The 19558-nt window shown below is 41.0% G+C and overlaps 2 protein-coding genes across 2 annotated transcripts in view; one reads left to right on the plus strand and one right to left on the minus strand. All coding sequences in view use genetic code 11, as the record gives it.

Moving 5' to 3' along the window:
* Positions 1 to 130: 130 nt before the first annotated feature.
* Positions 131 to 7730, minus strand: EGR_02306 (2-oxoglutarate dehydrogenase; the record flags this gene model as incomplete). Its single annotated transcript, XM_024491555.1, has 15 exons — positions 131 to 233; positions 721 to 968; positions 1175 to 1336; positions 1808 to 1933; positions 2016 to 2366; positions 3577 to 3800; positions 3892 to 4066; positions 4896 to 5228; positions 5938 to 6088; positions 6254 to 6502; positions 6593 to 6894; positions 6958 to 7058; positions 7147 to 7246; positions 7322 to 7516; positions 7551 to 7730. The coding sequence occupies 15 exons, from the start codon at positions 7728 to 7730 to the stop codon at positions 131 to 133; spliced, it is 3000 nt and encodes a 999-aa protein (XP_024354061.1).
* Positions 7731 to 8395: 665 nt separating this feature from the next.
* The window catches only part of EGR_02307 (Glyceraldehyde-3-phosphate dehydrogenase), a gene marked incomplete at both ends in the record, with an annotated part of 13039 nt that continues 1876 nt past the window's right edge, over positions 8396 to 19558 (plus strand). Inside the window, 15 exons of the mRNA XM_024491556.1 lie at positions 8396 to 8465; positions 8513 to 8682; positions 8714 to 8857; positions 8893 to 9078; positions 9147 to 9226; positions 9434 to 9535; positions 9621 to 9710; positions 10091 to 10204; positions 10598 to 10735; positions 10816 to 10905; positions 11064 to 11165; positions 13668 to 13748; positions 14957 to 15070; positions 16256 to 16357; positions 16870 to 17365. Of these exons, the coding sequence (XP_024354062.1) occupies positions 8396 to 8465; positions 8513 to 8682; positions 8714 to 8857; positions 8893 to 9078; positions 9147 to 9226; positions 9434 to 9535; positions 9621 to 9710; positions 10091 to 10204; positions 10598 to 10735; positions 10816 to 10905; positions 11064 to 11165; positions 13668 to 13748; positions 14957 to 15070; positions 16256 to 16357; positions 16870 to 17365 (2079 nt within the window). The remainder of the gene's footprint in view (positions 8466 to 8512; positions 8683 to 8713; positions 8858 to 8892; positions 9079 to 9146; positions 9227 to 9433; positions 9536 to 9620; positions 9711 to 10090; positions 10205 to 10597; positions 10736 to 10815; positions 10906 to 11063; positions 11166 to 13667; positions 13749 to 14956; positions 15071 to 16255; positions 16358 to 16869; positions 17366 to 19558) is intronic.

The raw sequence follows: 19558 nt of genomic DNA on the forward strand, positions 1-19558 counted from the left end.
GTAAGAGGGGGACGAAGGGTTAGTCAAGATAAGATGACGAGAATATGAACTAGAACGGTAGCTGCCAACACTAAAAGGCAACAGGCGCATTTTAATAATGATGCGATCTCTGGCATTGCCATTGGCTAGTTTACTTTGTCTGCAAAACGGCCTTGAAGATGTGTGAACTCTCCATCAGGTGGATAGCCTTGCGACCAGCGGCTGGGGCAGCACTCGCAGGACGTCCCGCATACCTGAAGAGGGAAGAAGAGAAATAAAGTCAAAAGAAGAGATGAAACTTCGCCTCTAGAATTGGAATCCAATATACCCTTAGTAATTGTACACAGTATTACCGTGAGTCTCATGGGTGCATTTATGCCTAACTGACGTCGTTTTCCAGCATCCAATAAGCTAAGCCTTTCAAGGGCATTCGAAGTAACTAATTACTAGACATTATTCTGATTCGTCGCTTGTTTGTTTAACTCTCCGTTTTCGTAAAGGGCCAACTTGGGTCTTCGCCGCTGTACCTTCGTCGGGTGGGCTGACCTCCAGGCCATACCGATGGCCCAAATCCCTTCTGTACGTCGGCAATACAAACCGCATGCTAGTGCTTTTGGTGTGGGAAGACATCAAGGTACACATATGAACGCGCACAATTCTAGATTAGGCTTATGCTTGCTAGTATGAAACACACATAGCCAAACTCGCATATGTAAGGGAATGAGTGGGTTTGGGACTTACAGGAGCTTAGTATGCACACGGTTTGGGAGCTCACGCTGAATGAGATGCTCTATACGCGGTCGCACGTAGGTCCATGCGCCCTGGTTCCGGTGCTCCTCCTGTACCCACTGCACCACGGCGTTAGGGTAGCGCTCTAACTCCTCCTTGATCAGGTCGTAGGGAAGTGGCGTTAACTGCTCTACGCGTGCCACAGCTATCTCCCTAGTGAGATCCGCCGAATCTATGTGCTTTCTAATTTCGTAGTAGACCTAATACCACAAAGAATAAATTAATTCATACTTCACTCACTAACCCTAACCGTTGCGCCAAAACCCACCTACACACGAACCATAAAATTAATGACTTTTACGACAAAGTGAGTTTCAGTGAGGCAATCCCGAGTTAGAGCAGCAAGAAAAATTTCGACAGAAGAAATCATTGGAGCCATAATAGTAGGACAAGCAACTGTCATTACCTTTCCAGAGCAGAAAATGAGCTTCTTGACACTCTCAGGAGCCTCCCGAGCGAGACCGGCCTCGGGAATGAGGCGTTGGAAGCTGGTGCCAGGCAGCATTTCGTCGAATGAGGAGCGGGCGTCCGGGTGGCGCAGCAGTGACTTGGGCGTGAAAACGACTAACTAAGAAATAAACAACACTTTTGAATACCTAATTTCCTTTGCAACATTCGAAATAATTAGCAAAACAAAGAGTGTATAGAAGGGACTTCTTCTAAACCCTGTATGAGAGAGGCAGTAACGACCACCCCATACCACAAAATATCAAAGTGCACCTGAAATCAATCGGTACGGTTGTATACAGGTTTAGTTTTATAATAAAAATAATTCAAATGGCATTCAAGAATGATTATGCAGGATCTGTGCCACGAAAAACAATAAAAGTGTGTCGACTTAATGACACGGTGAAAATAAAATTAGCAGCACCTACACTGTAGAACAGGTAAAACGAATAAGCAAAATACGTGGTTACAATACAAATATTAGAAGAAAGAATAACTAATAGATGAAAATTTATTCAAACGAAAAAGCAAAAGCTTTTTAACAGAAGATACCTTGAAAAAGCTCGTTTACCTAAAGCCTAGAGAAACTCACTGGTCTACGGAAAGGCAAAAGAATTTGTCGGCGCAAGACGTGGAACATGTTGGCTGGTGTAGTACTGTTGACAATGATCCAGTTGGTTTCAAAAAGTTGCTCTTGCGAGAAATTCTCCTTGAACACCTTAAGGAACAATACCTTCCTTCCATTTAGCTGCATTAGACCAGACTGCACCTGATGAGATATGAAGCCCAGTACAACGTACAGGAATGTAACATTCATCATCGTTGGAGAGTTGAAGGAAGCGTTCCATGCGACCACTGGAGTGTTCAGGGCCCATGCCCTCCATGCCGTGAGGAAGGAAGAGAACAAGATTAGACTGACGCACCCACTTCTGCTGACCACTCGAGACGAACAGATCGATGATGCTCTGGGCGCCGTTAGCGAAATCCCCGAATTGGGCCTCCCAAATAACAAGAGAGTTAGGATTCGTGAGAGAGTAGCCCATCTCGAAGCCCATCACTGCATACTCTGAGAGGGAGCTGTTACAGATGGTGAAGCGCGCTTGGTCGGATGAGAGGTGCTCCAGTGGTACGTAGACCGACTTGTCAATATCCTGCAAAGGAATGGCCAACACATAAGTGGATGGAAGTTTTGGAACAGAGGTGGTGCGTTGAAGTAGTAAGTGAGTAATCCGACCGATCCTATCAAACTACAACTTTGTGAATCAAAGAAGGTGAATCGGAACACAAAAAATGAAGCTGAGAGATGGTAGCTAATCATACCTACCAGCTAACAACTTCTGAGAGATATAGACAAATGTAATATATGCATTGGATGCACACCGATGAATATGCTCGCCAAATGGAAATCTCGTGATCGAGGAAAAGAAGCCTGGGTTCGATCTCTCTCTACCTGTATTGTGGGCAGAGCGAGATGCGGCCTATGGCCAGCTCACAGCCCTACTGGAAATGCAGATTTTGCATAAAGTAAACACTTCCAAGCTTTTAATAATCACTTCTGATGATCCTATTCAAAGTCCCTAAGCACACGGGAGAAAAAATAAAAACAACACAGTCCGAATCTTAACCCAGAAACGTAGAAACGACAGCTTCTGAAAAAAAGATGTACAGCAAATTAACTCTTCCCATCAGTAAATAGCTGTACATAAATTAGAAGTAAGGATGCGCTTAGCCCTGCAAAATATTTTCAGACCCGTGTGATACTGGGGCGGTGCCAATGCCACACATGGTCGCAGACTCGCTGCAGACTATATGCTAAAAAGGAAAAACACAATAGTGGGGATCCAAAATGCGCGACCAGCGTAATGTGCACGCGGATTTGCATCTGTAGTGAAATTAGTTGGGTCAGTGCAATGATGATGCAAAAGTAAGAAGTCCCCTTCTTGTTGAGGTGTGTCATGGAAACCAGATGGCAACACGACCCATTCAGGTGAAAATTTGTACTCACATCTTGGTAAAAAGAGATTTTAAAACTACTATTTTCTCATCGGAATAGAGAGGCTGGTAGTAATATTAACCTTTTATTGTCCAGGCATACAGCTGACTGCTAATGTAAATCGAATCGGCTACTACACCTCAAACGATGCCCTGAATAAGTATGCTCTGAAGATGATTAATGCAAATAAGACCTCAATCCATTGAGATACAATTCGTAGTTATGTTATGGAAGTTAAAAATATCTTTCTTTAAGCACTGGGATTCGTTTTCGAGGTCAGACCAATCGAGTTCTGAATAGATGTTAGCACTCAAGCTTTCTTTTTATACATGAGTCTGGAATACTAAAATACTTTAATATTGAGCGACCTGATGATGGAGGACGGCATGTCGATGCGAAAAGGTGCCGCGTTCTACATCTTGACCGGAGACACGGACGTGGTTGCCAGACATGAGGAGAGAGCCGTAGGCGAGAAACTCGCCCAACGCCCAGTCCGCCAAACGATTCTTCACCAGCTCCGCACGACCTTTTAGCACACGCTTCAGACCGGGATGAACCACAAAGTTCGCCGGATAGCCACTCACGATTTCCCCTTGGGATAACAGCGTTGCACAATCAAAAACCAAACCCAAGACAGGTGTTAGCTCTTAAATTCAAGATGTCGCAAAAACGGGAAAACTCACCAATATGATTCAACTGTGATTCATCAACACCGGTAGAGGGAAGGTTCATGGGGTCGCGGTTGTCGAAGAAATTTTCCCAAGGAGAGTCGATCCAAGCACGGTTGTAAGTAACCGTCTGAGCCTTGGCCTCGGTATAGGCGTCGTCACATTGCTTGTGATATGCCTCGATTACATCCTACCATTGAATTAAAAGTGCCTCTGACACTTCTAAAGAACACATACGAGTCTACAGTAAGCTGCGTTCAGCATAAAGTTTGATTCTGGAAAGGTATTTAAAAGGTACTTTTAGCATATCGATTAGGACAGGCCATTTTTGGCTACCAACCAAAGTAATCCAGAGACGACATTTTAATCCGAAAAGACTTTTAAAGGTTTTTTTTGTCGAAAACGTCATTAACGAAACTTGCGACGAATTAATGAGAGCTAGTTTAAGATAGCAATGTTTTAGTGAGAGGATACCTTATGAACGAAAATGCTCAAACCGATGAATTTCGGGAGAGTTCCGACGAGACCTCACTATTCTGAGGCGAAGAAATTCACAGAGGTTAAAAGAAAAAGAAAGAAAAATCACTCCACAAGTTTCACTATTTTGATAGTCTATGTACCGGTGTTGCAGACTGCTTAAATTCGATTTCAGACCAAGGCTCTAAAGCTTTCATGCAGCTAGCACAGTTCAGAAACGAATAATCAAAATATCGATGAGGCTATCACCCATCACATTTACGCATCGAGTTCTCCCAACTTGAACCGTAATACTTAGGACATTGACACATTCATAATAACAAAAGTTCGATGAAACCAGTTATCCAATATACTTCTTTTTCAGAGGCTGTATTGAGACTCAAAACGGTTCAAATGGATGGTCTTGCATTGAGAGTTTTCTGAAATAAGAGCAAGTCCCTCAGAACTAAAAGGATTGACAAATGAAGATGCTCGATGGAATAGAATTACAGCCTATTAGTATTGGAAGTGAACCAAATGTCACATCCAGCAAAGGGGAGCACCTTAAATTCCTGTTCCGTGATGATGCCCTCTGCAAGGAGCTGTTTGGAGTACTTCTCAAGAACGGTAGGCATCTGTCGGATGCGCTTGTACATGAGGGGCTGGGTGAACATGGGCTCATCGGTCTCGTTATGCCCGAAGCGCCGGTAGCCCACGAGGTCGATGACGACATCATGGCCGAAGGTGGCACGCCACTCGGCGGCCACACGGGCCACGTGCACCACGGCGTCGGGGTCGTCGGCGTTTACATGGAAGATGGGCGAATCAGTGACCCGCGCCACATCAGTGCAGTGCTCTGAACTGCGCGACATTCGTGGATCCGTTGTAAAGCCAATCTAAGGTTCGACAGCAAAGGTACTTTTCATCCCCCTCTTCCAAGGGACCATGGTGAAAAAATATTGTTCTTGATGGGATTTGACGTTGTATTAACGTTCCGATCAAGTCGATATAATCAACGGCATATTACCAGAATCGAAAAGCCGTTATGCTCTGAAGATCATACTAATTTCAAAATAGCAGGTTTAAACTAATAGCAAACATGTGAGTAACCAAATTTTATTACCATATTTCTAGCAAGAAAAAACAACTACTTTTGCTTAGATAGAGCGAGGATGCACATTTGGATTAAATACTGAAGGAGAAACAAGAACTGCCCAAAGCTAATGAAAGGGGGTTAGAAACTAGCTTTCTTGATTATAATGAGCAAGTCATCCATAGCAGTAGTGTCGAGCACCAGCTTTTATTCTGAGCCAATACGAAGAGTGTTTGCGAGCCGAAATTAATTAATCGGCTTGCAAGAATTCAAAACACAAAGTTTTCATACCCGAAAGTTGTGCTAACTACGTATATGAATTTAGCTGTGTATCCCTATAAAAAACTACAAAGTTAAAAATCACAGCTACATGGGAGGATAACCACGGTGAAGCAAAAAATGTCGATTGTGACCTATAGTAGCTTAATTTAGAAAATAGGATGGAATTAACAGTTAAGGAAGTCAAACATTGAATGAGAAGAAAAGCACTAAAGAACAATTTGATTTCTTACCTGATTATTGACAACAATGTGAATAGTGCCCTTGGTAGTATAGGAAGGGAGATTGCTGAGATGGATAGTTTCGTAAACGATGCCCTGACCGGCAAAGGAGGCATCACCATGGAGCAAAATGGACATCACCTGTTTGCCCTCCTCATCTTTGCTAAAAGATCATGCGGCAAAGGCACTATAATGGTTTTTTACCTAATTGTCATAACAAAAAATGAATCATCCGGAAAATATTGCGAAAAAATTAGGAGTACTGAAAAGGTGTAAAACAGCAAAAGCAACAAAGAAGAGGACTCGTTGGATAGCAAAGATGGCTCACCGGTAGAACTGTTCAGCCCTTGTTTTACCCTGAACGACAGGATCCACCGCTTCCAAATGGCTTGGATTAGCACAGACAGCAATGTTAAATTTCTTCCCCGTTTTACTGTTGATCCAATGTTGACTCATGCCTAGATGGTACTTCACATCACCACTGCCCTCATCAGCCGCCTTAAGGCTTGGATCAAACTGACAGAAGATTTCGGACAAAGGTTTGTGGCAAACGTTTGCCAGTACATTCAAGCGACCACTAAAAGGGTTTAACAAGACAGCGAAAAAATAGACTACACTTGCTGACGATTTATGGATGCTCAAGGCATATCCAAATCAACCAACCTACCGGTGTGGCATGCCGATTACGAAACTCTCAACACCTCTCTCCACAGATTCGTCAATGATAGTCTTCATTGCAGGTATTAAGACCTCACATCCCTCAACACCGAAACGTTTCTCTGAGCTCCACTTCTTTGCAAGATATTCTTCGAACTTACACGCATGAGTGAGACGATACAGGAGGAGTTTCCTTTCCTCAGCTGATAACTTAGTAACGCCCGGCGTCTCAAAATGCCGACGCAACCAGTCGCACTTTTTAAGATCATTTATAAACATGTAGTCGACACCAATTGATTGACAGTAGGCATCCTGAAGTACAACGAGTAAATAAAGTAGGAAGACATTATTTCCAGCATAAAAGTTGAAATCTACCTCTAGGCGCTTAATGATTTCACGAAATGGCAGCTCGACCTGATCACCTCCAATGTGAGTAGTGAGTGGTAGACGAAAGGTTTTATTCAAATCAGGGGCAACTAAACAAGGCAAGAAAATATTTAACTAATATTATGGGATGCAGCAAGATACAGGTATTTTAGAAGCCAAAAGAAAAATAACGCTAACCGATTTCGCCAAGATAACGACCATAAACAATGTCGCGAGTAGATTCAATGGAAGACTTGATGTTAAGTGGATCCAACTTGGCAGCTAAGTGACCACGGAGCTGGAAGCAGAAAGTTGGAGTTTACGGTAGAATTTGCAAGCCGGAAAATAAGAAAGCTAATTCAACAGCCCATACCTGATATGAACGAATTATCATTTGAACTGTTAAGTGATCCTGGATGGTCTTTGCGCTTACTCCGGTTGGTACCGCTGTTTCCAAAGGGGTTACAAATTTTACTCCAAATTGTTCAAATCCAAGAGTAGGTGGAGGTGTGTAGGCGGCCCCTAGGGATGCTCCACTAGATACGCCACGAAAGTAAACATCCCATGACTGTAAAAAAGTATAAATTTACACAAAAACCAACCTTGTGAACAGAATTAGGATCTTTTAACCAAGCCGCATAAATATCTTCAATATAATTTGAAGATGCGCCGTTTAGGAACGGCTCGGCAGCGCTTTTATGTTGACATCTTACAGTACCAAATATCCGACAACTTAGCTTATTTGACTTTCTAAGAAACTGACCAAGGCGTGCGTAGAACATGACAGTAGGGTGCGAAAAAACCGCAGGGCAACTTTAAAATAGCACCAGAAGATGAAGGGGAGACTCTGTGAATGATTCAAACACGGCAAAACTGTCTGTTTTACAATAAAAACCCTACTTAAATATTTTTTATTAATATTACAAATAAAAACTAAAATTTCAATTAAGTTGCATTTTACCGCAATGGTCTAGGGGATTCTCTAGACTGCCAACTGTTTCCATTGCAAAATGATGTTCTTGGCTAATGCTTACTATTTGATTTTACCAGCACATAATAAAAAATCGCGTGTAAATATCAAAAGAATGATCATGTTGAATAGGATTCCAGTAGCCATCATTAAAGTAGACGCATTTTAAGTCACCAGTCAATGGCTTGCAAAAATTTCCACTAAGTAGGAGAATAAACTCAATGCTCTTTTTCGCCGCCAAAAAATATATTTTAGTCTCGAGCAAGAGTTGTTTTAAGTTTTTTAAACCCACTTATTACCAGAAGTGTTTCATTGACCATAGCCTATATTTCAACTGCTCAAATTTTCCAGTAATTAAATTCGCAAATGCACGAAATATGTTTTAAACACTGATTGCTAGCTCTAATTAATTACAAGACGCTGGGTAAGAAATTATAACTGGCTTCCCAAGTTTTAGACTGATATGCTGCACAGTGTATGGATTTTGTTAAACGGCTCCAGATCTACGGCCTTGATTCCGGCATTCCATATCAGTTTCCCGTTGCGGGTGCTTTGGCTTAGTTGCCGGTGTTTTATTGTCTGATCTGCATCTAGACTTAATGGGCTCAAAACCTGATTTAATTGCTGGAGTTGGTGATCCTCTAATATATAGAACTATTTGCACCAAGAAGAGTTCAACCTTACCGTTTTTTGTCAGGCAGTTGGAAAATGCTATTAGTGAGGCAGAGAAATCAGTCTCATTCAAAACAAACCTTCTCAAATGGGTAGGTTTCTTTAATGTATATTCTTTTTCAGGCGATTAAAGCGGACAATTTGACGATGGCCTTGAGTCAAGCTCAATTTATTATTTTAAAATCGAGTGAGATTGAAATGCTAAAGAATGTTCATCAGCGCATTACCAACTGGGAGGAAAATTCAAAAGGCGTTTCACAACGACAGGTGCTTTTTACCGTACAATATCATTTATTCGTTAGTGTGAGGATGGAGTTATCACTTTGTTAAAGAGGGGTCTTCATTTAATTGAAGATGTACCGTCTAGTGCCTTGTATGCTGAATTCAAGCAACTTGCAGAGTGCTTGGGCGATGACGCAGATGAGTCGTTCGATATTTTTCAATTGAAGACGATTGGTAAGGATGAGAAAATGTGCCTTATTAGAAAGGTACGTTTAACCTGCTCTAGTTCCTTTTTATGAGATAAGCTTCAAACCGTGCAATTTTTTTTTTCTAGTTCATTATGGAGATGTGCATGGAAACGCCACTCCCCGAAGGAATGCAACAAATAGCTTTCGGTGAAAGTAGTGCTCGGAGGTAGGCAGTGCTTTTTGCAATGCATGCATTCCAATTGAGTCATCTTTCGAAAATACATAAAATTTGCCTAAATGCGAAGAGGACATGACATTAGTACTATATGTAAACATATGTATTTGTGTGGAATACGAGTCGGTTTAGGATTTGCATACTTATTCTTTAAAATGTGAATTGATCACACCTCTTTTTTTAAACTGTATTTTACAGTTCCAGTGGGGCACGTACAGTTGGCAAATCACCCGACGTTGGTGACTACTCTTCTCTTCCATCCAAATATCAGGATTCTGCATTTTCTAACAAAGACATGAAGTAATCATCAGAATGCCATGGCTACTTCTCACCGTCATTTATCCATTCGAATAATTCTATGATTACCTGTAATTTAATGTTTTAGCGAGGTGTCCCCATCGGGTGAAAATTTAATCATACAGAAGGAGGTACCAGTGGTGCCTGAAGTTCCTTTAACACAGCTGGTATCGAACGAGTAGGTTCTTTGACTTGCTTACAGCTTCTCCACTGTCATTGAATGGTTTCTTTTTCGCATGTATTGAAAGCTAATTCCCCTACTTTTTCTACGATAAGTTTTTTAAAGGGAGGAAACGGTGGGGAAGCCGACCTTAACTGATATTTAATGTAATTTGACGCTTTTGAGCTCGAAGCTGGGTCACTTGGCTCATCTGCTCCTCAAAAAACTACTTCAATGCTATCACTTTTTGCTTTCATCTGATAATCGACTTTTACTACTAATTCTATTCTTCAAAAAATCTGACGTCTTTATTATTTTTTATCATTGACGCGCGTGTTGTTTTGTAAGAACAATTACTACAAAATTAAACTGATTTACTTTCTTTTAACATCTAACAGAATCCCCGATTCGAATGAAAGACCGCAGTTAGTGGCTTCCACCGCTAAAACTACATCATATTATTCATCACAGTTCCAATCTCTCTGGTTTCGCAACGACACCTCAAAGACGCTGTAAGTTTCTCGTCACCTCTACAGGCTATTTAGGCGCTTATGATTCTGGTTCATGTGCAAAGTCTGAACTAGGCCACTGAAGGCAAAGTATTGCTTAGTCGCTATTACATGTTTGTTCTATGAACGTACACGAAGGCTTAGTCTTTCACATGACTACTTGCTGTTCGAAACACCGCTGTTTGTTGTTGTTGATCTGGACACAATGTAAAGGTGTCAAAATATAAATGGAGTTCGTTTGAATATTATTGCCATCTAAAACAGATATTTGGCCGATGAAAACGTTTATACATGTGTTATATATTTGGAACTAAGATAATCGAATATTTTGCCTTCATCATGATTGAACAGGTGAATTGACGACTGCTATCTAAGATAAGTTAATTCCCACTTTAGTTTACTAGAAAAGGTTAGTCTAACACCTGCCACGAAATCAAACGCCAGAGCGCGAAAGAATGATAGTTTGAGTGCAGGCCGCAGATCTTTTGACCAGTTGGACAAGAAGTCAGTCACGGTTGAGCCGAATGCACCTCCGTAAATACCCCCAATCAACTCCGGAATGGTCAATCAGTAGGATTTTCTCTTTCATAGGCCTTAATTTTTTGGTGTTTTAGCGGCGAAGAACGCGATAATTTGAGGATTGCTGCAACCTCTGTGGAAGGGTTTCGAGGGAACTTTGCTCGAGGCAATAATGATCTTCGCAGGTGAGCTGATCATTTTCATTTTGCTAACAAAGAACTTTAATTATTGGTAGGGAATCATGCTGTCTTACTGTCTTCTTATGATTGACGCATTTTTAGATTAAATACTAAACGCGAATAACGCCTTCACAGTATATTTTTAAAGTGGTTTTTACTTGCAGTTCAACTGGAGGACATCACTATAATGAATTTCAACAGGGACTGTTGACTAGTCCTCATGTACCCTTAGATAGCGAAGAAATTATAACCAAAGAGGAAACAAGGTGAGTTTTCACTGACTTCACTTTTTTAAATTGATTCTTGGCGTAGGTTTGTACTACTCAAGTATTGGGACCAGTGCATTCTTCGGTCTTTGTTAGCACAAAGCGCATTCCTTGCAGGCAATTTTTGCTAGCTTAGGAGGCACAGTGCCGATTTATACTCACACGGTGCTCATAAGTGAAAAGTAGTTGTCAAACTGACTTTGTTACGTTGAACCTGCATTAACATAGCTATTTTTTCTCCTCTTAAAGACTTTTGCATTCAAACACTAATTAACCCCGCTTTAGAGAGAGGTACCATACACTTATTCAATCACTTTTCATATGCATTGCTCTCCGAAAAGTGGGGACAATTCCATTCTGGGTGTAACAGAGTAATCGAAAATTATTGTGGAGGTGTAGTTTCACACTGTCATACGTCCATATCGTTCAAGTCTTTTCCTTGCCTACCAATAAGCAACATTGCTTAAAGCCACTCTTGCCTACTTGCACGTGTCGCAGAGGTGCATTCTTCTATTTAGTTTAATGAGACCTTAACAAGTTTGAATTTCGTAAATGCAGTTGTCGTCATCCTGTTGCCACTTGGTTGACAAGGTGGGGTGTTATGCCTCCGGCGGTGTGTCTAGTTTGTATTGACGCGATTAAGCCAGTAGTGCGATCCACTAAATGATACCATTCGTACGAATTACGTGGCTTGTAAATCTGCAAAAGTTTAAGCAAATTACAAGTGGCATGTGGATGTTAAAGAAAAGTATGGAGCAGTTGCTTTTTACGATTGGATAAGTACAAAATGATGGACCAAACGATTCCGAGTTTCCAGTGGTTTTCGATGCAATCAAATTTTCACGTCTATTCGCAATACCGATTTGTGCCCGAGGCACAAACGAGCGTTTGCATTTTGCCCTTCCCCCCACCAAAAGAAACGAATGCATTTATTTGATGTACGGGGTACTGATCAAGTGTCCCTTCGGATAGAAATGGCATTTTACTCAATTTTCGACTTTATGGATTTTGGTACGTGATGACTTGTAATGATGGTTAATTCATGGTTCAAGTAACAAGTGGTGCTTAATAACACCCGTTTTTATTGTGGTGCATTTATTTACTTTCGTTTCAGCACTTCATACCTCAGTAATTACGATTATGTTTCCATTCCGAATCACACCTCGCGAGCATCGTTTACTACAGGAAATTAGGTGCTCACTGCCAGTGAAAGGTACTGTTTGTACCCAAAATTTCGCGAAGTATCCTTTATGTTCAGTTGAAATTTCTTTCTTCTCAATCACCATGGAACGTATATGTGACTAAAATTTGTTTTTGTCACTTTTTACTTTATCTCTTAGCCTAATTTGTTTAAAATTCATAATCTTAAGCCACATTCAAATTTCGCATTTCCACTTGACTCCAGGTATCGTTAATCTGGTTTATGTGTTCGGTCACTTATCGCTGGTAAATTTGACATTCGTTTTGCTTTGAATAGGTTAAGACAGCTACTCTATAAAAGTGAATTATAGCTACTACGGGAGAGAGATTTAAAATTTACAGTCTTGTCAAATCTTTCACAGTCTCGAATGAGCCGCACTTCGTGCGGCTGTCATTTTCTAAATTGATGGTGTTGACTTGACTAAACTGTCTACAAATCTGTGGTACAGAATAATGCGTGGAGGCCAAGCGTCAGGTGGCGAGTTAAGTTTCGCTCACCAGTAAATGGTGCCTCCGATACAGACTGACCATCGCCTTTTTACTCGGTCTCACATCCTCACTGACAGGCTCATTGTGCTCTACCTCTATCTTAAACGTTATTGTGTTAATTTTCTCATAGCATCAGTTACATTGGTCTGAACTGCATCTATAATTCAGCAGATGTTTTAAGTAATATAATTCCACCTGCCTTTTAACACCGTTTTATCGTATGAATTCGGTTGCCCCACGCTGGCGGTAAAACATTCCTGGGTGTATCAATGGTTTATTCTCTTGTAATGTGCTCAGGCAAATATTTTATTGCTTGGAGCTTTTTCAGACAATTCACATCAAAAATTGTGAATTAATCTACTTGATGATGTGAATGAAATATTCCTTAATCTTTTTAGCCCAATCCACTTTTTATCATGCCCCACGCCTTTTTAAAATGATGCTACTAACTTTACATCTTACGCTTTCAAGAAGAGTCCTAACTTAGAATCGCAGTTTGTATATTACGAGATCTCTGTCTGATCTCGCATCCTACGATAAACTTATGAGACTTGTATTTTGAACTTTAGGTGTTTTCTTTCGCAACAGCGAATTTCGGTGATAGGACTTTTATATCCATAATTATGGTGTCATGGTAACATTGTATAATTCAGTGGTGTTGATGCATTGAATCTTTTGGGAGAGTTTTGCTCTAAGTTTTGATTTAATTCAACAGATTCCGTCAATTTTCTTTAAGCTTGACCTCCAACTGTTGCTTTGTTACCAACCATCACAGTATGTGTAACAAGAGGCGCTGTTTTTGTGCTATTTTAGAGTTGAATCTGAGGGGAACCACGTGTCATCCAGTTCTTCAAGTGACCGGGAAAAGGCCCCCTACCCATGGACCACCGATAGGTTTGTTATTTTTATGCAAAAACACTTCTTTTTTAAGTCATCTAAACTCCAAGTAATTGATACTACTTGTATCTGGCATCGAATAAAACTTGTTAATCATCTTTTGACTGGTTCTTCGGCAGTCTGTGACTGGCCAGCGAATGACGTAAGACCTAGACTACTCAAGTTTGTCGACCTGATGCTTCAGATGATGTAGATGTCATTTTTATTGTGGTGGTTTGCTAATGGATTTCTGCATAACAATCAAAGACAATTGGGGAGTGACGTTCATTTGGTGACAGTGACGTTGATAGCCACACCTAACACTAACCTCTCCGAGTAAGCACCGAATTTACCTTTCCTTTGTGATGCGTAGCAGCCTGCACAGGCTTTTTCAAAATTAAAAGTGTAACGTTGAGGTACGCGCAGGTGTGCGATGAAATGTTTTCCCCTGCCCAGACGGGTTAGTTGCGTGAGCTTGTAAGAATACGGCGAGGCGCGACCTTTACGCATATTATTCCCTTTCAATAGTTGCTCGTTTGGGGCCCAATGAGTTTTTGCCTCGTTATGTAGCAGTGAAAGTACTTGTTGAATTTTTAAGTCGCTCTGAAACTCCCAAATTCAGTTTTATCCATGATTGGGATGGAAGACAATGTTGAAACGGATGAGCATCCTCGTCATAAATTGGTTAAATTGCCTTTTAAACTAAAATACGCAGATTTGCGATGTAGGTAAACCATCCATTGTGTAGTTGAGGGATTACTTGACCCTTGCATTTCTTCCCTTGGATTCATTTCGCATAGCACCTACAGAGTGGTTGTTACACTGCTAGTTACTCATTGTGCATATGTTAGATTCCCGTCTCAACGCTAAACTCAAGTCGACCACAGTGTATTCTTTGAGGTCAGTAATTTTTGCAGTAGTGATATTTACAAATTACGATTCACAATAGCATTCAGATTTATAAACCCTAGGACGTTATTCCATGGTTCGGTTATTAGAACAGGAAAGTCGTTGATATCGGGTGTAACATATGCGATGGTAGGTTCATGCTTATTAAAAAGAAGGTACTTATTTGACACTAACAAACTTGAACTAAACACTACAGCGTTTGCATGTACGGAGCGCAAGACTGGGCGAATCCTTCGCGAAGGCCTTCGAGACAGGCTGCATCAGCAAATTTTTGAACGAATAAACGGTAGGCAAACTGCGTTCTGTCTTTATTGTAGTAACGGGGAATCGGCGTTTCGAGGCTCAGCGCCCATAATACCGTGGTACCAGCAGCGCCTTAATCAGGGCAACCTCTGGTGTCAGCGCAGTTCGGAGGCCGAGGAGCCTGGCAGGTGGGTTATTCGCTCACCCTCCTCATTTGTCTGCTTAATCGCGAACTGTCTCCCTTCTGCGATCGTACTTCCCGCCGATACTGCTTCTCAGTACCGATCGCCCTCCGGGCTGGTTAAAATGATGAAATTGAGTAATTTTGTGCTCGTTTAGTAATCAGATTTATCCGATATACTGATATTTTATGGTCATTTTTCTGCTCACTCGGATCCGGGATTCTTTATGACCACTTTCTACAATTTTTAAACTAATGTATTTCTTCGCAGACTAACTTAAAATAATGGGACAATTTCTCAAGTGAAGCCGATGTGCCGTTAAATCAGCCTGACTAGCATAACAAGAAGTGCTGTTTGTCCTTTGCTCTGATCTCTATTACCACCATTTTTGGAATGAAGTTGTACATGCTTTTGGTTTTAATTTTATGGTTGTTTGATTGGTTTTAATTGCATTATATCTCAAGAATTGCGCGCTATCAAATTGGCAAATTTCAGGGGATTATTTGCGTAATTTTATTAACCTTACTACAAAGTTGTCTTTCGTCTGATTATTTTCCACGCTTCATCATGCATGTGATTTCAAAGTCCACCTAGTATTGCTACAATAATTAATTGGTTTTAATAACTGCCTTGTGTTATTCTGTGGCAGTTTTGCAGAAACTAGCTTAAAATATGTAATACCAAGTTTTCATTAACTTTAGTCATAAAATGGGCCTTTTTGTGATGGAATGTAATGTGTACATGTTGTGTACCGCCTCAAGTCTTCCTTGAGATCGTAACAAGCCAAAATGGCGGTTGGGAGGCTATTGCCATGCCCCAAAGGCTGTGCCACAGAGTGGAAATGAGGCCTGTGAAGACGGAAGTGCCAGCGTAATTAAAAATGTTCAGTCGCACAGAATCCCAAATTACTGCAGTTTTACTTTGCCCGGGATGATTTAACCGAGTGATCCCGCGCTTCCAAAATTATTGCTTGCAAATTGCACGGAATTGGGGCTTGTGAAGTGTTTCAAAGCAATGTTAAATTAATTAATAACGTTCCGTTTGATGCGGTTAATTCTCTTATTACGAATGATGAAACGCCTTGGCACGCGAAAGGGACCATAGTGCTTTGTGCGCACTCCTCAAGTGCGACATGGTTTTCCATCATTGGAATTTGTTTCCTTCCAATCCTTTTTTCTCTTCCACTGACAGGACCTCAGTGGGTGGAAGTCTCTCGCGCAGTAATACCAATCGCCAAAGCCTGCGCAGCTTTCTCTTCAATGGAAACGCAGAACAAAACGTCGGAAGCAAAAAGTAATGCAAATGACTCCCATTTCCGAACACTAGTCCCTCGTTTGCTCATCCACGAATAATTCCAAATAACTATGTTATTGAAGCCAAGCGAAACATCTCAATAATGAATAAATCGAAAAGGGATGTAGCCTTTCGCGTAATAATGTATCGTTTTATACTCATCCCTATTGATTACATAGTCTATTTTGGTGTTTTGTTCAATACCAAAAGATAGGTTAATTTGGGGATTTGCTTCCAGTCTTCAAAAAATGTCCCGAAGTGATTGACCCTCTGCTAAAGACATTATTTCATGCAGAGTTTTCTTTGCTAACATTTTAACAATTTCTTAGTTGTGAGCATTATTTGAATACACACAGATAAATCATTTCACTTTTTTTCGGTTCTAGTACTTAGTTAAAAGATACAAAAAATCTGAAGATCGTAGTGGAAGGCATTGGTTTTTTTAAAAGTATTTTAGTGAGAGGTTGTTGGAAAAGAATTCGCTTTTCTGACGTTTGATTACTCTTGAACAGGACGAAAGAGGAAGTGGCGCCGGTCACACCGTTGATGGTGCCTCCGTCCGGAGACGAGCGATCCATTTCGCGCAACAGTTCGCTGAGCAGCATTTCGCCTTTCCGCCCTTACGACGATAATGTCTTCAACGGAACCCCGCGCTCTCATTCACCTGCGGCCAAACTGCATCGTAGCCGCTCGACCAGCGAGACCTCTGATGTGGCCGTCATAGGCGTCAGGGAGCGAGTCATCGAGCTCCAGCATCGAAGCGCTACTGCTTCTCCCTCGGCAGCTACAAAACAGCACTTCCCTCCACTCAGTCTCATTCCACAACTGCGTCAACGGAAGTCTGAGCTCACAGTTGACTGGCTGGAGCGCTTAGAGGGCCAGTTGAAGCAGTACATGGAGTCCTCCTGCCACGAGTATAATGTCATTCTTCGCTGGATCTTATCCTGTGGTTCGAGACAAGAGGATAGCTATGCGGCAACCTCCCTGCAGACGTCAGTTGAGGATCTTGTGAGCCATTTGACCGCGCGTGACGCTATCAATGGCTCGAGGGATGTATTACCTCCCCAGCCGTTACGAGGAGATGATTATTTCAACCCGAATGAAATGCACTCACATAGAACTTCTTCAGGTAGGCACTGAATAAGCGCAAAGCATCTGTGATACCTTTCGCTGGGATTGTGAACTAATATTGACTTTTTCCATTGCATTGACCCGTGTAAACCCGCTTTTTTAATGAGCAGTAAATTACCAGTGGAGCCTCATATGGTGTTTTGCCCGTAGGGATTGATATGGGTTTCGTTGAGTAGAAGAAGGAAAATGTGATTTAGTTTTAGCCTCTTTGGTAAAAATGAAGCCATTTTATAAGGAAAAGCAGGGAAGAAATTTAGGTCCAATTATTTCAGTGGTAAAATGGAGTTAACGCATGTGCATGTTGCGATCATTTTAGACTGGAAAACCTACCGGCCATCAATTAGAAAGTGGAGGTATGGGGTTCGCGACAGAAATTTCACCGTTTCTAGTGCTTCTGGTAAATCCGTTCGCTGGGTCTTCCCCAATATTGCAACAGTAGTTAAATATAGTCAAGTCACCTCATCACCCGTCAAAAGTGTATTCATATGTTAACTAGTTTAACCCATACTGAGAGTCCCAACTGTACGCAGTTTCATCTGATCGACAATATTCGTTCGGTACTTTCTGGTATTTTGGTGTAAAATCATCACTTTACGCTTCTGTCATTCCAGGTGGTAATCAAAAATGAGATACTTTGGTCTGCTGTTCAACGTAGTTTCGAAATTATGAGAGGGACCAAAAGTGTAGTGGGGCTGTCGTTGCGTCCCTGCAACTGCAAAGCGGTTTTTGTGGGTAGTTTACATAAAGGTAAAAAGGTCTCGCAGACCATTCAGGCACCCCGTAATGTTTAAAATTCTGTGAAAGAAAAATTTAATTAAGCATGTGAGTACATTCAATTGTGTTGAAGTGAATGCATTCACACATATCAAAATAATCTATTCTAGCACTAAACTTGCATTTATTATAGAAACAGGAAGAGTAGGACGTTGCTAGATGCCTCTCCCAAAACAGTTCCACCCTTCAAATTACTAAGATTTCTTCAGAACCATCCAGATTTCCGTTCAAATCAACCATTATCGAGGTTTTCCAAATACTTTTTAACTCATCTGTTTACATACATCATTAAAAGAGGGTTTAGAAGACGCCAGTCGAACGCCGAATTCGGATGCGCATGGGTAAAGCACTCAATGAGTGGGAAATTAGCGAAAAGGCATATTCAGTGGTTTTGTTTAGTAAATAAATGAGTTTTAATCACTTATAACCCATATTTTTATTTGACAAAAACAGTCGATGCAGCTATGCATTTAAGTAACAGGAATTGATTAATGGATAGACAATAAAACGCCATTTGTTTATTAGGTAGAGTACGTTTTCTGTCGAAAGAAAGAGATGAAACATTGTAAATCAAACCGAAAAATGCAAAAGACATTGAAATCCATGCGTTAATAGTGAACAAACTATGTGCTAAGATAAATCTCAGAATTCATCGCCTACCACAATGACTTATTTACGGAATTTAATTGACAACGGCAAGTGTTTTGCGGATATAACACCGCTCTTATGTATTTTTGCGATTTACGGGTCTTGAGCAAAAGCCAATTAAGAAGTCCTTCCTAGTATGAAGCTGAACGGAGCATAAGGCAGTTAATTATATGCAAAAATGCTTGTTTTATTTTACCAAATTTGGTATCGACCTCATTGAGGGAGTTTGGACATCACAGCGAAAACCCATGTATGCCAATTGGAAATTGGAGTAAGTTGGTTTTTTCTTTAAAGCTTTGTGAATAAAGATGTGGAGATCCTCTTCGTCCTTTGACGTGGTACGTTCTTCTATCAAAGCTTGATTAAAGGCCTCCCCGAATACGCGTGGGAATCAATGGATATGGGCCAACTGCAAGAAACTTTTTAAGGTGTGCTATTGAAAGTGATCGGGGCATCGATGTTGTTGCAATAAATGCTCCGGGTATAACTCCCGAGCTTTTAGTTTATTTAATTAAATATAATAGTGTGTACTCACCATGTCCTGGAGTAATCAAAAGCAAAGCAACTTTCGAGAGACCATTTGATCCCGATGCTCCCAATTGCCTGATGCTAGATATTTGTGGACGAAAAATAGCATATTTTGACTAC

This window comes from Echinococcus granulosus, assembly GCF_000524195.1.
Source record: "Echinococcus granulosus chromosome Unknown EG_S00010, whole genome shotgun sequence".
NCBI lineage: Eukaryota > Metazoa > Platyhelminthes > Cestoda > Cyclophyllidea > Taeniidae > Echinococcus > Echinococcus granulosus.